The 18,780-nt window shown below is 37.2% G+C and overlaps 1 protein-coding gene across 1 annotated transcript in view; it reads right to left on the bottom strand.

Moving 5' to 3' along the window:
- LOC150079916 (AP-2 complex subunit alpha-like) overlaps window positions 1–18,780 on the bottom strand; it is a 260,057-nt gene that overhangs the window by 102,453 nt on the left and 138,824 nt on the right. Inside the window, exon 15 of the mRNA XM_090383347.1 lies at window positions 6,478–6,575. Within this exon, the coding sequence (XP_090239473.1) occupies window positions 6,478–6,575 (98 nt within the window). The remainder of the gene's footprint in view (window positions 1–6,477; window positions 6,576–18,780) is intronic.

Genomic DNA, 18,780 nt, shown 5'->3' with positions numbered 1-18,780 from the left:
CCTTTCATTCTCTACCACTGTCAGTGTAGTACCACAGAGTTGATACGTTGCTCTGGGGTTGCTGTTTCCCTTGTGTAGTACTTTACATTTGTCAATGTTAAACTTCATTTGCCACCTCTCAGCCCATCTGCTCAACCTTTCCAGATCCTGTTGCAGCAGCATAGTGTCCGTAGTGTCCTTGACAACCCTGCCAACCTTTGTATCGTCTGCAAACTTGGACATTAAGCCGGATATACCATCATCAATATCATTTATAAATACAGAAAACAATAATGGACCCAACACTGAGCCCTGAGGGACTCCACTAATAACATCAGTCCACAATGAGCAGTGTCCATTGATTACCACTCTCTGTCTTCTCCCCCTCAACCACCCCTTTGAATATAACTGTTATATAACTGTTGAAATAAATTACCATTTATGGTAAGTTATTTCAATAAATATCATGAATATAAATATTCATAAATATCATTTATGGGTATTTATGGTTCATCTGCATGACCTGATTGAAATGTTAAGGATCTCAATCAGGTTACTATGCAGATGCCTAGTTTCCAAACATCAGCTAACAGATGCTCATGTTCTTGCCACACTGAAGTTTGTCAGTAACTTATCTTTTATTGAATAATCCATGAAAATCATAAAATATCTTGTTAAAAACTAAATTTTTCTCCAAGCTAAGCTTACTCCATTGAATTCTCACTGTAAATTTGACATTTTTATACAAACTTTTATTTCTCTTAAAAGATCATCCTCCATTTTTTTTTTTTTTTTTTTTTTTTTTTTTTAAGTAAAAGGGCAGATTACTAGGTATATTCCCCATGACTTTTCTACAGCTTGTCTTACAAAAACTTGATCCTAACATCCTCTATTTTTCCTAAAATCAGACAGTTTTTAGCCTAAGGTTATATACCACATTTTTCACTTTTCTTTGGCACTTGCATAGATTTTATTTTATCTGGCACACTAAAGGATGAAATTCCTCTGTAATTTCCACATTGTTTTATTCCCCCCCCTTTTTATGAGATGTGATCAAAAAGTTCAGGGACTGAAATATTTGGGATCTAACACACATTTATAATAAATATCAAATTAGCAGTACAAACCATAATATGACAAATACACAACAATACACCTAAATGTGATATAAATATCCCTTAAATTCTCATCAACTTGATAGAAAAACTGGAGGATATATTTCTTCTTTGAATTTATTCAAGCTATCCACTTCCAACGACAACAGATGGATGGTTGTTCAGGCAATCAATCAGCCACCGGCTAAATGCAAACCTCCACACATTTATTCTACAACCACCCTTCCTCAGTTTGAATTTAAGCCCCCTTATGCATGTAGCCTAAGCAAGAGGAAGAATCCCATCAGCACTGAGCTTGCTCAATTGATTCAAAGCCTTAAGCAACTCAATCATATCGCCTCATAGGTGTCTAGTCACCAGACACCGCAATTTGCAGAACTGAAGCCTTTCTTGGTAAGAGCAACACTATTCCCCTCAACAATCTTGTTGCCCTACACTATACTCATTCCAGCAGCTATATATCTTTCCTAAAATGAGGCCTCCAAACCTGAATGCAGTACTCAAGATGTGGCCTGATCATTGCCGTATACAATGGGATAATCACCTCCTTAACCCTGCTAGCAAAATTCCTGTATATCATTGACAAAACCTCATGAGCTGTCCATGCAGCCTGCCCACATAACTTCATATCTGACTGCACAATTACTCCCAGGGCTTTTTCATTTTCAATTACCCTAAGTGTAGTACTACACAGTTGGTATGTTTCTCTGGGGTTACTTCTACCCATATGCAGCACTTTGCATTTGTAAATGTCAAACTTCAGTTGCCATCTCTCAGCCCATTGCTCAAATGGGCTGAGAGGTGCCAACCTTTGTATCATCTCCAAACTTCGACATTAAGCCTGATATACCTTCATCAATATCACTGATAAATATACAAAACAATGATATTAGGGAAAGTTGAAGCTACAGAACGAGAAAGAAATGCTGTATTTCAGGCTTTAAAAGGGTTCAATTAAAAAATAAACTGAAAATGTGAATACCATTCATGATCTGATTATGCAAGACCACAGAATAACACTGATACAACATTTAACATCTACCATGAATGAGCTCACAATACTGTAGTGAATTTTTTAGGAATGAAGGTTTCTTCATGGTGGGTGGCTAAATCACTAAATGCACATTAGAAGAGGGAAAGAATGCGGTGATGTGAGATTGTGCAGCTCCACAGACATTTTCAGAAGGAAACGAAACTTAAGTGCAGAAAATTGGCTAAAGGAGTCATCTTGCACAAAGCCAACGCAACGGCACACACAGCATTTCTGACTTTCAACGCGACTGTGGGTTAGATTTAATACTTCTGATGTGCTTAGCAGATTTGGCTGCATAGGACTATTTTCTATTTCCAAATCTCAAAAAAGGATTTGAAAGGCCAGAAATTCGACAGCCACAATGCTGTGATGGATGTAATCAACAATTGGCTTGAGTCAAAATCTTTTGAATTTTATTTGAGTGGATTACGAAAGCCAGTGGATCGTGCCAAAAAAAGTGTGTTGAGTTAAGGGAGAACTATGTTGAAAAATAAATAGGATTTCACAACTTTCCAAGCATGCCTTCTATGAATGGTTAGAAACTTTTCAACCTCCCCTCACATATATGCAAAATATGCAAAAGTTGTCAGAACAAATCCTCATCTAGACATATGGAAGCAGGAAGTTTATGTAAATTTATAGAATAATTGTATAAATACCCAAAAGAAGTAAATAAGGTGAGTGAAGGTGATATGGGTTACATTTAGTATGTGCCTCCAACTGATATTACATTTTGGTTTTTGGTTTTTTTTTTTAGGAGCATTAGCAACTAAGACCATATTGCTATGGGCATATATGTGGTCATTCCCTGACCTTTCCGCATCCTCCGTATTTGCTGATACTACATAAGCTTACTTGCTTACATTTTTAAAATATTAATATACTTTAACTTTTTTTTTTTTTTTTTTCACTAGCTTTCAAGATGACAGACATTTTAAAAGCAATAATCTCAAACAATATAACTTGCAACTAATATATCTGTAAACCAATGATGTAAATATTACTTTTCTTTCCATCTTAGAAAAAAAGAATCATGGAATATCATGCCCCATAATTCTTGACTCTCCTTTTAATCAAACCCATATCTGAGTTTGAAATAGCTGCACCACAAGAAAAGTTAATTTTCCTTGTCATTTATAGGATGACGCAATGCAGGCTAAGACAAAGGTTACCAATGTTTTGGTACACATGTATGCTATCTATATAATATCAGTACTATCTACATAATTTGTATACTATCTACATAATACAGTATACTATCTACATAATTTGGTCCTTGAGGTTGTCACAGACATTCTCTCAGATATGCCAGACAAGATGTACTTGCTACCTGGGAGTCTAAAACGCTGATGGAACTGATATTCGGGTGACACTCAAGTAAGTGGACCCAATTTCGGCAAAGTCCGGACGGTCTGTGACAGCCAAATCCTCTGCTTGCACCTTCACGATGGTGGGACTGTTAGTAATCCTGGGTATAACCTTCATGCACAAGTACATGGTGGGTGACCACCCAGGTGTGAACCAACGTAAGCAGGGGTCAAGGTGTGGCGCCCACACCACATGGAGGAACGCCACCCCTCTATGTTACCAGGCAGTACTAGGTGGCAGATGACTCTCATCAACCGGTGAAATACCACCACTTTGCTTATTGGAGGCTTGAAATGGTGGAACCTATGTTTAGTCTCTAGAGCTAAGTTCCGGTCAACCCTTCCCTATCTCTTCCATCATGCAGTATGATTGATGACTTTTGAGGTTATGATGAACGTCGTGGCGAGATCCAATATTCCTTACATTTCGACGGATACCGCATGAACTACTAGCTTGAGGTAGTTCACAGTTTATACATTTCTTATTAAGTTGTTTGGACCTAACTACTAAATGGAACTGTTAGTTATTTCTTTTGTCTAGGTGCACCCTGAAAAAATTACTGAGACACTAAGGGTGCCATGAACCGAGAAAGTTTGGGAACCTCTGACATAAAATACACAATGAAGAAATGACTGTTGCAGAAATATTTGAACAGTGTTGGCTTTCTCTTTTCATCAATCAATTTCCGATGGCCGACAACAATCTTCTCTGGGCCCTGGCGACATAAATATCACAGAGAACCGCAAACCTTTTGTTTGAGGTTCTCTGCGATACGAAAGATTTCATCTAGTTCTTTTACCGTTATCTCCTTTGCGGTAATGTTTTCATCTGGCTCATTAAAAATTTGAATTTTTAAATGCAAGTCTGCATTGACTTTATTAGCTGAAGACAAACAAGTAACAAGTCTTCTTCCGATGGTTGATGGAACACACGAGGCAGGCAGCAGGGAAATGTTTGTTTATTGCCCGTCCGACGCGCAGTAAGCTTAACATGGGATTCAAATTTTTTCAACTATCACATAAAAAAATAAATAAATAAGATCGCGTTAACTGGAAATTTGCATTGTGTAAAGTGGTATAATTTTTCAATTAGCGGTAACTGAAGCACGCATTAATCAAACTCACGTTATGTGGGGCCTGGCTATACCGCATTCCAAACCATGTGCGTAGCTATACAAACAGTGTACCCCTTTACGATATTAATCAGTTCCAGAGACACCATTGTATCATTAAAATACCATAATGTGAACCCAATAACACATTGTTTTTTGGTAATTTGTTTCAAGATTTTGGAAGTTGAAAATTTCACTGTATAACTAAGCTATTTATCTCTCTAAAATATTTTTAAGGTCACGAGCATGACCTTAAGGCCATATAAAAGTTCTTGAGCATGGTTTGTAAATTGTATTAGTTACCAATTCAAATCATTAAAATGCACTACACTTTCATCACTATCATATGTTCCGTTATAGAATCAATTTTAAACACCTTTGTGATATTTTTCTAAAGCACATTTCTGAAGGTCACGACCATAAAACAATAAAAACAATTTGCACTTTCCAGCTTATTGGGCTTTTCTGTAACTGCAAACAATTATAAATGGGTAGTAAACTCGATCTTCTTGCATTTGCAAAAATATGTTATTTCACCGTAATAACGTAAAAAATTACGTTATTACGGTGAAATGTTTCCCCTTTACTGAAATCTTCAATTGTATAAAAAACAAATAAATTTTCAGAATTTTCTCTTCATTCCTTTTTTTAAAGCTTTGTAAACTTGTTATTCCACGTGAATTGTGCTAGTTGCAATTTGTGTGTGCCGTTAAAAAATGCTTACGGATGCAATCGTGAAAGATATAATTAAAAGAGAAGATTATCTTGGAAACAAACGCTCCTTGAAACATTTCTGAAGAAGACTCCTTGTGAAACAAACCAATGAGTGCCGAGCCAATAATGAGTGATCAACGAGTGTGCATTTAGTCAATGATGATGAAGAATAAACATTCTTTAACATTTGTAGGTCATAAATAATGTCTCTATTATTATAATTTGCTTGATTTTACAGGCTATGTTTTCACTTCTTTCGATAAATCCATCACTGTTTAAACAAACTAATTTCATTGTTTAGAACGTAACCCCTATTTTTAACCTTGTGTCTATGGGAAATAAATTCCCACTTTACGAGCACACGCTAGGAACGAATTAACTCGTAAAGTCGAGAAGGCTACTATTATTTATTTTCAGTGAATACCACCACCCAGACGATCGTTTCAAAGCTAGTTGGCTTCGTCATCAGTGAGTGGGCAGGTACCCTGGTAATGCAAAGTGCCATCACAGTTGAAGTTATTTCCACACTTCAAATACCACATTATTTGAACATTTATACCACAATTTATTTGAAGTAGTGCAATACCAGCTATTGCGTTGTGAAGGCACCCACAATATGAGATACAATTCAAACTATGCCTTTTACACTACATACATAGTTCAATTTTATGGGTAAACTATGGTATATCAACACTGATATTATATAGTTAATTACCTAAACTCATAAGAAATTATTCCTTGTGCATTTCATCTTCTATAAACCTCATTTTATTAGCTTGCAGTGAGGGGGAGACAAATGATGCAAAGATGGCAATTTTTGATGATCACCCACATTGATCAGGATCTCACAATTCTGCTATATCTTTACAGATAATTCTTACTCTCATTCAAGTGTATCAAAGGAAATATTTGAGTCTTTTGAGATAAAAGAGTTTTCAAAATTCAAATGGCTTTCAATATTTTTTTTTTTTTTTTTACATAAAAAAAAATAAATAAATATTTTGCAACTTTGTGAGGGTAAGAAAACTTTAAGAAATACAACCTTACCCAATCTTTTAGACAGAGAAATTTAATATTTTTAATAAAAGGAATGTAAATAAACATGAAGCAAATTGTATTTCATATTTTTAGATAAAAATAATAACAAAGAAAATTACCTGGATCTCTGATCTCCAGCAATCAAATTACCAAACTCCCCAAGAATATATCCTGCAACTTTAATCATGTTTTCATGACATGCGGGAGCTTGCAAGGCCTGAAAACAAAATAATAACCGAAATTTAAAATGTTGCATTTATAGCAAATCCTTCATGAACGAATAGAAAATCGCAAACTGCAAGCATTTTGAGACTGGCCTTGTATGTGGTTTGATGAATGTGAAAAATTAAAATTTATAAAATTCTCTTTGAGAAAGCTATGCACTTTCTGTATCAGTTTCAAGACTGGTGAAATTAACTTTTTTTTTAAATGAAAACCACAAAAAATGAAAGGCATTAAAATTTATAGTAGTTAGTACCACATGTGGGTTGAATGTTGGGAAAAGAAAAGATAAAGAAGGCAGTTGTTAGCATTAGACTTGAACTTCTGTAGATTGTAATTTTCAGGAATATTATGTGAAGGAATGTTGTTCCAGAAAGCTGAAGGTGAAGGGATAAATGAGGTAGAGAAAAGTTGGTTCTGTGAGCTTGAAGTTGGACAGTAAATGGACGTTGACTAGTTGCGGCATGTGTTCAAACTGTTTTGAAAGAGAGACCAGGAATTAAAGAAGCCAATTCAGAACAGTGCCCATGGAAGTATCTAAAGAAACGGTATGCAGCAGAAACATTGTGTCATATAGACAGAGTGGAGAAACATTATAAGACAGTTCATTAATTAACCTGACGGCCCTCTTTCAAATGGAGTGTAGAAGCCTGAGAGAGGTTTTGGAGGCATCATGATATTGTGGGAACAATATTGCATGATAGGGCAGAATTGAGATTTGTGCAGTGTGTAGTTGTTTAGAAGAAAAGTAACCTGGGAGCAAAAGAGAAAACCTTTAAAAATTACAGGCTACGAAAAAGTGATAAGTGTTTGCCATTTTATTTATCTAATTCTTATTTTATATTGTACTTTATACGTAGTCTTATAGTTATAGTTATGCTGGTTATTTTTATTTTTAATTTAGATAAAGAGTTTTTGTACATTACTACTTAATATACGTAAAACCGTTATTTCGTTCGAATCTTGCAGCCATTGTTTTTGTATAGAGTAGTAGGGAATTCAAATTTTTAATTGTGATATCTAGGTAGCTCTAACGTATAATTATATAGCGTAATACGCATCACTGCATTTAGGATTCTATTAGATAGAGTAGTATTAACAATTAATTAATTAAATTTATTGATCTTATTAATTTAAAATATCATGCCCCAGACTAGAGCAGCAAACCAACGGGCACAAAATGGCAGGAGTGCTGTGACTCGGGGGAGAACTGAGGGAGGCGATTCTCCAACGCATCACAGCCTAAAAAAATGTGTAACTTGTAAAATGTTTGCCGAACTCTCTGGAACAGAACATGATTTAGCCAAGGAGAATGTCTTTGTGTGTGCCAGGTGCAGAGAGTCTAGAAATTAGGCATCAACTCAGCGTTCTACTGGGCGTCTATCAGAGCTTGAGGTGTAGGGTAGATGCCCTTGAAGAAATTAATATGAGGGGCTCGTCAAGCTCTCAGCTGCCAACTCAATGCCAGAGCTCATTCCTGGGTATCAGGCAACACAGCGGCAATCTCCAAGGCAGAATGCGCTGGTCCCAAAGGAACTAGTTATTGTTGGTGACTATTGTCAGGGAGACGGGGAATATATTGTGCAAAAAGGATAGATGGAACAGGACCAGGGTACGTCTGCCAGGTAAAAAAGTTGACGACGTTGTAAAGCATATATCATCTTTTAAGGGCACAAAAGGTGATACTGTTGTACACGTTGGCACCAATGACATTAAGACTAGGAGATCTGCAGATTTACTTAACAAGTACAGGTCAATGTTGCAAAAAAAAAGTCATGAGTCAGGGTTAAATTTGAAAGTATCTGCAATTCTGCCCAGACACGATAGGAGGGAGTACATGATGAGAGCCTTGTCAATCAATTCGGCCCTGGAGGGAATGTGCAAGGCTCAAGGGGTACAATTTTTTTCAGTGTGGTCTGTGCTTGTTAACAGGAGAGACTGCTTCTACAGGGATGGGATACACTTAAATATAAAGGGTGCAAGAATATTTGCTGATGCTATCGAGGCAGTGTTAGGTGGGTCGGAAAACTATTAGCTTGGGGGTATTCACAGACTAAAAGGTTAAAAGTAGCTGCAGGCAGAGGTGAAGGTGATTATTGGACAAGTTTATTAGAATAAGTAGCGACCTGCAGCTAGGGGTGCTGGAGGTTTGAGGGACTGATGGCAGTCATCGTGAAACAGGTGGGTATATGGGATGTGTTAGGGTAAATAATAATAAGAATTGGTACATGTCTACTTGCATGTATACCAATGCTAGAAGTATAGTAAGTAAATAAATTTGATGAATTTGAAGTGTTGGTCAAGACATCAAAGGCGGATATTGTTGGGATAGCAGAGACGTGGTGTCACACAGATATAAGGAATGCAGAACTGGAATTTGGGGAGTACAATGTGTACAGAAAGGATACGAAGGGAGGAGGTGTTATACTGTTAATTAAAAAAAAAAATACAAAATCAAAAGAAGTGCATCCAGTTGATATAGATGAATAGTGCACTGTTGAGTCAGTTTGGTGTGACATAAGCACTGCGAAAGCAAAAATAAGAGTAGAAGTGTGTTATAGGCCTAATGACTCGAATGAGTACAATGAACAGTTGTACAGAGAAATAGAATGGGCTAGTAAATTGGAATGTCTTATAATGGAAGTTTTTAACTTCCCAGATATTGACTGGAACTTGTGGGTTGGTCACTCACACACTAGTAAGACTTTTGTGGATTTATTGGATGATTGTTTTCTGCAGCAGCATGTTCGAGAGGCAACCAGAAAGGGTAATAATACTCTTGATCTGGTTATCAGCAGTGATCATTCGTGTATTAAGAATTTGCAGCCAAAGGAACCACTAGGTGGCAGTGATCACAGTGTACTGATGTGGGATTTACTTAAAGATATAATTACCATTAGGGGTCAAGGAAAGGATTTTTGCTTCCGTAAAGGTGAGTACAGTGGTCTCAGTTTTTAAATTTTGTACAGTGGGATCAACTGACAATGTTACCAACAGTAAATTCTAAGTAGGAAGCATTCAAGAAATTAATTGTGGATGCTACTAAAAGTTTCATACCTATTAAGAAATATTGTTCAAGGTTTAGACCTAAATGGTTATCAAATGAACTAATGAGACTCGTGACAGAGAAGAAAAATGCATGGGTGCATATAAATTATCAAGCGACTCAGAAGTCTATGGCAGATATAAGCTAGTCTGTAATCAGGTCACAACAGAGGTTAGGCAGGCAAAGGCAGATTACAAGAAATCTTTGGCAAAAGATGCTAAGAAAAACAGCAAGGATTTCTTTACTTATATAAACTCTAAAAGGAAGAGGATGAATCTGATTGGTCCACTTGATATCGATGATTCGACTGTTGATGATCCTGCTCAGATAGCAAACAAACTGAATGAGTAGTTTGCATTTACATTCACACATGAGGAGTTATTAAGGTTTGGAAATGGCAGAAGGTTATCAAATTGTAGCAGGGTGCTTAATGATTTTGTAATAACTGAGAACAAAGTGGAGGAGAAATTGTTGAAATTAAACATAAGGGCACCTGGGGTGGATGGGATCTATCCAGTTATATTAAAGGAGGCGGCAAAGCAACTAAGCAAACCCTTAGCCATAATTATGAGAGCATCCTTGGACTCAGGGGAGGTCCCCACGGACTGAAGATGTGAAAATGTATCACGAATTCACAAAGGGGGGATCGAAGGGTGACACGAGTAATTACAGATAGGTTAAATAAATTTAAGGAGGAACTGGACAGGCATTTGGAGGGAATGGTGTGATTTTTTTTTTTTTTTTTTTGGCTGATGCTGCATAAGCTCATACCCTTGCGTCACATGCCACTACTACTACCTAGTTTTTTTTAGATGCAGAGGAAGCAATATTATGATGTGCTTATGCCAAGAGAGCTTAGAATCAGAGTTTTCCTAATAGAGATGTGCTTTATGTCTAGAAATCTGAGTGTCATTAAAGATAAGCATTAGGCATCAAGGGTAGAATATGTGCTATCATCGGAAAAGCTATGGACAGGATTTCCAGTAAGTGGAAGAAGGTCATTAATATACAAGCAGAAAAGAGCGGGAGAAAGAATTGAACTTTGGGAAACACCAGCATTAGTCGAGAAGTGATAGGACAGTGAATGGTCAAAGAGAAAATTTAATACCCAATTGAAAAAAACAGTTGACAATCCATAAGTTGGAAGCTTGTTTAGAAAACGGTTATGCCAAACCTGATCAAGTCTTTGTCAAGAGCAAATGCTTGAGTTTAACCAAACTTTACCATCGAATTTGTCCATAGATAGGTAACGTAAACCAAAATATCACCAGTGAAAGACACCGAAAGAGGCCACATTGATCATCACTGATTAGACAGAAGGTTTCGCGACAGTGTAGGAGTTGGCAGTTAATGAATTTACCCATTATTTTGGAAAGAGGATATAAGTGCAATGGGACAGTAAATGTATGGGAGGGATTTGATACCCTTTTTAGGAATTAAATGAATACAAGCAAATTTCCAAGCAAAAGGAAAAAGGTCAGTGAAAAAGGCAACGCAGAACAGGAGTAAGCTCAGGAGCACCACTTGCCAAAGCTATTGGTGGCAAAAGTTGCAAATTTTCTAACTCTTAGCCTATTCAAAATCTAGTTTGTAATAATTAATAATGGCTTTACAATTGTTGTGATCTTTAGTGCAGGCAGAAAATGAACCAGGAGATTTGGATATGAGCCAATTGCAAAATGCAACATTTTCTTGAACAACCTAGCACACCTTGGAAGACCATAGTTTAGATAAAGAACAAGATTTTAAGCTGGAGTTTGGAATGAAGTAATCCAACCAAGGAAAAGAACAATATAAATCTTGCAGATCACCCCATTTTGCATTCTTGTAATGCCAAACAACATGAGACTGTGAATAGCCATCAGAGAGAGAAGCTCCATTGGAGAAGAGACAGTCACCAAACTGTGATCTGAAGAGCCTGGAGGATCACTCACCTCTACCGTCTACTTTGAAGGGTTGTTCATGAGAAAAAGATGAGGAGTGCTCAGTGTGTGCTTAGGATTGTCTGGTATTCTGGTAGGTAAATGAAAAATCTGTGGTCATTAGTACAGGCAGTTCCTGCTTTATGAGTTTTTTTTATTTTTCAATATCAAGTATCAACAAAATCGAAAACATGAAGATTAATTGCAAAAAAATGAATGTTAAACATTCATAAATGTTGCATTTCAAACCACACGCGTAGCTATACAATACAGTACACCCTGCTTTTTGACATTAATCCATTCAAGAGGGACCATCGTATCGTGAAAATATCGTAATTTGAACCCAATAACACATTGTTTTTTGGTAATTCTTTCCATGACCTCGGAAGTTGAAATTTTCACTATATAACTCTAAAAGGTCATTTTTATAGTGCAAATTGTATTAGTTACCAATTCAAATCATTAAAATGCACTACACTTTCATTGTTATCATATGTTGTTATAAGAACCAATTTTGAAAGGCTCTGTGATAGTTTTCTAAAGCACATTTCTGGTGGTCATGACTATAAAACAATTTGCACTTTCCAGTTTATTGGGTTTTTCTGTTACTACAAGCAATTATAAACAGGTAGTAAACTCAATGTCATTGAATTTTCGAAAATACCGATAAATGGAATTGTGTGATTTTTTTAAGTTATGGCGAAATGTTTCCCTTTTACTGAAATCTTCAATTGTATAAAAAACAAATTTTCAGATTCTTTTTTTTTTTAAGCTTCATAAACTTGTTATTCCGCACAAATCTTGTTAGTTACAATTTGTGCAACTAACATGATTTGCTTATGCATGCTATTAAAATTTATAAAGAAAAGAGAAGATTAACTTGGAAACAAACACCTCCTGAAGCATTTCTGAAGACGACGACTCCTTGTGCAACAAACCAACGAGTGCCGAGCCAATAATGACTGATCAACGAGTGCATTTAGTCGATGATGATGATGAAGAATAAGCATTCTTTAACATTTGTAAGTCATAAATAATTTCTTTATTATTATAATTTGCTTGATTTTAAGGCTATTTTTCATTTCTTTGGATAAATCAATCATAGTTTACACAAACTAATCAGCTAACTAATTTCACTGAGAACGTAACCCCTATTTTTAACATTATGTCTATGGGTAATAAATTCCTGCTTTACGAGTGCGCAATAGGAATGAATTAACTCGTAAAGTCGAGAACTACCTGTAATTGCAAAGGCCTCAGCATCTTGACCAGCTGCGTTCGAGTGACAAGAAAACAGAAGCCACCTGGAGTTGTGATTAGTGGAGTTAGCAAAATGATAGAGACAGCAGATGAATTTGACAATGGGGTAGAGAGATTGTATGCAAGAGAAGATCAAAAAAGGGAGATTCCAAATTAGTAGGTCTTTCACAGGGAATATCAGAGCAGGCACATGCGCAAGTACCACCTTTAAAGTGAAAGGTATCATACAGTGAATTATATTAATTGAGATGAGCAGTGGTTGAGATAACCGATAATTGACATTGTGTCAGAAAAAATTAAGGGGGATTTGGCAGACTGCAGGTAGAAGTGAGCAGCACTGAGATTGGAATTGATACCAAGTATTTATGCAAAATGAACGTGGGTATTTTTGGGAGGTTCAGATCTTTCCGTAGTTAAGTTTGTTCTATTTGAAAGGCCAAAGTCTAAAAACCCAAATGGCTAGCTTTCAAATATTATCTTTAGTGGTTTGAAAGCTGATAATTAGATCTAGGCTGTTATTTAAAATGTTTTGGTATCAATGTTATGACTAAGGTTCCACAATTATGAAAATTCATCTGATAAGCAACGTTAAGAAAATCAGAAGCAAAAGAATTCTGCCTGAACCATTTAATGACTAAAGTTTCATAATCTATAACTAATAGTTTTGAATATAATTTTATTAAGGCATGTGCTTGATTTATCTGTGGAAAACATGAAGAGGACTGTATATGATAACTGAGCTCATTTCTGGAAGAATTACTGTTAAACTTATTGGAAATATGCAAATGCTTCCAACACAGCAAGCATCACAACCTTGCTGATACTGAATTGAACAGCCAAATCGATATCTTATACAATTATAGTTAAATGTGAGAACTGATTTGAGGATTACTAAAACTCATTCATTATAAGAGAAAAAGATAGATGTGTTATCAATTTTCCAGAAAAAAATGTTTTAGATTTTTTTTTTTTTCGTTAGTTGTTGGCACATCAGCTTCTGTGGCCATAATGCACCTCCCAAAGTTTTTGCATTTTACTGTGATCCAGGCCAGAGGCGGGATTTGAACCCACGACCTTTGGGTTGCCAGGCAGGCACTTTACCCACTTGGCTAGCCCTGTCAGTATCAATTTTCCAGAAAAAAAACGTTTTAGATGACTGGCAGGCAGGGAGATATGAAAATATTACTTTTATACTGTAATCTACATTTTATTTCTAAGATCGTGCTTTTGTTTCATGGTATTGTCTAGTCCTATTTACAAGATTTTAACAGATAACAACAACTGTCTGAATTATGATGGCAACTATTGCTACACGTTAAAAGAATGTAAAACCTTTTAACAACATACAGCATAAAGAAATGAATAATAATATTATGTGGGGATATAACCATGCTTTTGTCATGATTCTAAACCATGGAGGTTTTATTTATCAACTATTTTATTGGTTGTTGAAAAAAAAAAAAAAAATCACATACCTTCATTATTTATTAAAAGTAACTTTATGCAGTTATTTGGGAAAAATGAAACATATGCACCAGCACCACACAAGTGTCGAGATTAGGCATAAAAGGAATTATGTCCATGCTGGAAGCAGGTATATGAACAAAATGTCCTGGGTTGAGATATTCAATTTAGCAACTTTCAACAGGGAGTCAACATACAATGCAATTATAAGAATTAATCTGCTTGCACTACTGCAATGCCTTTACATCAGCGATTCCCAGAATGCGGACCCCGTGGGGATCCGTAGACCAGTTCCAGGGGATCCGCAAAAGACCCTCTGGAACTGGTCAAATTATTCATACTACAAAGGGTACTAGGAAAGTTTTGCAATACAGCTTTGTTTATTTAATTTTTTCAAAGTAATTTCCTCTACATTCAATACACCTCTCCATCCTCCGAAACCAATCTTTAAACCAGTTCTGCCAAGTTTCACTAGGGAGTAAAACACACTCGTTGTCCCAAGCCCGTAGAAGGTCCTCATCACTGGAAAACCGCCTCCCTTTTAGCTTCATTTTCACATGCAGGAACAGTGCAAAGTCACAGGGAGCAAGGTCTGGACTGTAGGGAGGGCGCTCGAGAAGTTTCAGTCCTGTCGTGGTCAAATATTCGGTGCAGGCTTTGGCGCGGTGAGCTAGAGCATTATCGTGATGGAGGTACCAGGTGTCCATTCTTGACTTTGGCCGCAGGTTCTTCATAGATCCAATGACTTTAGGCAGGCATTGTTCAGTATACCACTTAGCTGTGACTGTCTTCTGCGTGTCCAAAACGACACGTTCCACAATTCCACTCGATTTGAAAAATACAGCTATCATTTTCTTCTTTACAGATCGGGATTTTCTGACAATTACGGGTGTGTCGTCATCAAAGACCCAAACCTTGTTTTGAGCCTTGGTCGGCAGATCGTAATAGTACAGCCAAGTCTCGTCACCTGTCACGATGTTGTTCACATACCGAGATTGTCCCCTATCAAACTTTTTTAACATCTCCCGGCACCAAGTCACACGTCGTGTCATCTGCTCTTCAGTCAGTTGATGCGGCACCCAGAGAGAACAAAGTTTCTTCACGTGCAAATGATCTTGCAGAATCGAACGAATTGCTGGTGCATTTAGGCCCAAAGTATCCTCTATCTGTTGGTAGGTCACTCGCCTGTTTTCGTCAAGCATTTTCCTCACAGCAGTAACGTTTTCCTCCGTAACTGACGTTCGTGGCCTTCCCGGCCTCTCAGAATCCTCCAGAGTGAAATTTCCCCTTTGGAATTCTCTATACCACCTGAATATCGTTGTACGATGTGAACAATCATCATCTAGTGCAAGAGTCATTTCTTCTAAGCACTGGTCTATGGTTAAACCACGCACGAAATTATACCACAAAACTGTCCTTATCTCATTTCGTGACCACGATGCCATTGCAAGCACTTTACTCTCTCAGTACTAATGAATAACTGAGCCCATCGACTTGGCGCGGCGGCTACTATGCACATATGAACATGTCTCAACATGCAGCAACAAGCAGCTTCCTGTGATTCATTGTTGCGTCATATTGCAAAACTTTCCTAGTACCCTTTGTATGTATAGCAAATTGATGATAAATAAAGTTATTATTATATTTATGTAAAAATAAGAATAAAGTTGAGTTGTTTTAAACTTAAAACCTTGAATTTTCTTTTCAGAAAATCCAGTGTTCACACATGCACGCGTGCGCGCACAAACATATAGGGGGTCCGCGAACCTTTTTCATCTTTGAAGGGGTTCATAGATATCAGTAGCTTGGGAACCACTGCTTTAGATCATTGGTGGCTGATATTATCAAACAAATGGAAACATTTGGTATTTACAAACAGAAAAGTTCAGGGAGACCACAGAAATTGAGTGAAAGACACTAGAGGGAATGACGGAACAAGTGCCATTCTCCACTACTCTTTGCAGTGCATGGCTCTTTTTCAAAGCAACAAATTGCACTATACCCAAAGAAGGCAGGTGAGTTAGGATGCCCATCATAACCTCAAAAGACATGATTCACACTACATGGTAGAAGAGATGTGGATTGCTGGAGCTTTTAGACATGCTTCACCACTTAAAGCTTCCAATAACAAAGTAGTGATACAGATTTAAGTAATAAAGAGTTCCTTTGCTGCCTCCTTTAATATAACTGGTTAGATTCCATCCACCTCAGGTGCCTTTCTTATGTTTATCTTCAACAATTTCTCCTTCACTTTACTCTCAGTTATTACAAGATTATCTAGCTTACTGCCAGAGTTTAATACACCTCTGGTATTCCCCCTCCCTGAATAACTCCTCATGTGTGAATGTAGATGCAAAATATTCATTTAGTTTGTTAGCTACCTGAGCAAGATCATCAACAGTTGAACCATCGATATCAAGTGGACCAATCTGATTCATCCCCTTCCTTCTAGAATTTACATAAGTAAAGAACTCTTTGCTGTTTTTCTTTGCATCCTTTGCCAAAGATTTCTCGTCATCTGCCTTTGCCTGCCTAACCTCCTTTGTGACTTGGTTACAGACCAGCTTATATCTATCATAGGCTTCTATGTCACCTGTTAATTTATATGTATCCCAAGCATTTTTGTTCTCTGTCACATGTCTAATTAGTTCATCTGGCATCCATTTAGGTCTAAATCTTGAACAATATTTCTCAGTTGGTATGAAAAGCCTAGTAGCTTCCAAGATTAATTCTTTGAATGTTTCCCATTTTAAATTTGCTGTTGGTAACATCGTCAGTTGGTCCCACCGTATAGAATTTAAATACGGTCTCAGACCACCATAGTCACGTTTACGAAAGCAAAAACCCTTCCCTTTACCCCTGATGGTAGTTACCTCTTTAAGTAAATCCTACTTCAGCACACTGTGATCACTGCCACCTAGTGGTTCCTTTATCTACAGATTCTTAATGCATGAAGAATCACTACTGATAATCAGATCAAGAGTATTACTCCCTCTAGTTGCCTCCTGAACATGCTGTTGTAGAAAACAATCATCCAACCCACAAAATTCAGTCGATCTCTGGGAAATTAAAATCCCCCACTATTTCTCTGCACAACTGCTCATTATACTCATCAGATTCATTAGGCCTATAACACACACCTACTCTCTTAGGTGGTAGATAGAGTAATCTACCACCTAACCTGTAGACTATATATGCTACATTGCCAGTAGTAGCTGGGTACGTATATATTTCAAAGAACCTCCAGTATTGATATATTTATTAAGTGTATCTGTCCAATTTTGACCTTAATTAGACACTATTGTCCTTGGTAAGGCAAATCAATTTTTGTTAACAGGAAGGTGGTATTTTGGTCCACTGCTCCTTCAGCACAGCAGTTAGCTAAGCTGCTGACTGCAGGCATGTTGGCCTGGTATAAGGTTAAAATGGGATTCTGGGCAGATCTGTAAAGCTTTTCCAAAGTCACTAGTATCTGTGGAGTACCACATGGTGCATTGTCATGTTGAAACAGAAAAGGGCCCTCCCCATAATGTTGTCATTGTAGAAAGAGTAAAATGGTCTAGAATGGTGGTCTACTGCATTGTTCTAGAAATAACAACCAATGGTCTAAGCCCAAAAGTAGGAAATAACCTCAGTCAGTGACAGCACCTTCACCATTAGGACAACACAATCTGGTAAATAACATCCTCAGGACATTTGCCAGACCCAATCATGGCTATGTACTGTGATTTTCACTTCTTGTTTACATAGCTTCCCAGCATTCAAGAGCCCAGTACAGTAGGTTGTGCATGTGGGTTGTACATTACAGCATACTGTAATGTTTGTTTTGTGCTGCAGCTCCTTACGTATAAAAAAAAGGTAAAGTAAGCAGCAGACATTATCAATCCACTGCAGGAAGGAAGCCTCCTCAACAGTTCATGATGAGGGAAATAGACCATAATCTGCCACGCTGGTCCAACATGGGTTGGCAGATCAACTGTACTTAGCAGTCAGGGGCTTGAATCCCAGTCTACTGAAAGAGCAAGTGCTATTGCACTCCAGCTCATAACCACTCGGCTACAGAGGTCCCTTATGTATTATCCTTGTAATAATATTGGTTCCTGTGGCTCTGAATTCCTGTTTGACAATATGTGATGAGGATTGATGGAATCTATGTACCACTCTGAGTACCCCTCTTCTATCATGTGGTATGAATCATGTCTCTTGAGGTTACAATGGGCATCGTAACTCGCCTGCCGTCTTTGGATGTAGTGGAGATTGGCACTTGTTAAAACAAAACTAACACATTCTTTGTAATTAAAGCCACAGTTGTTTACGGCAACACTTTTTGTTTTCACAAGTGAAAATTAAACTCCAGCATTATTTGCTACTAACACTGTGTGATCTGTGGGCATTTGGTTATTACAACCATCAGCATTTTAATATTTTTGGCAGGCTGAGCAGTTAGTGTTTTAATCCGCTGGGACTTTGATTCTCGACATAGAATTTACCAAAAGAATTAAATTCAG

This window comes from Mastigoproctus giganteus, chromosome 10, assembly GCF_048544385.1.
Source record: "Mastigoproctus giganteus isolate SK-2022 chromosome 10, ASM4854438v1, whole genome shotgun sequence".
NCBI classification, from domain to species: domain Eukaryota; kingdom Metazoa; phylum Arthropoda; class Arachnida; order Uropygi; family Thelyphonidae; genus Mastigoproctus; species Mastigoproctus giganteus.
This window is presented reverse-complemented; position numbering and strand designations above follow the sequence as displayed.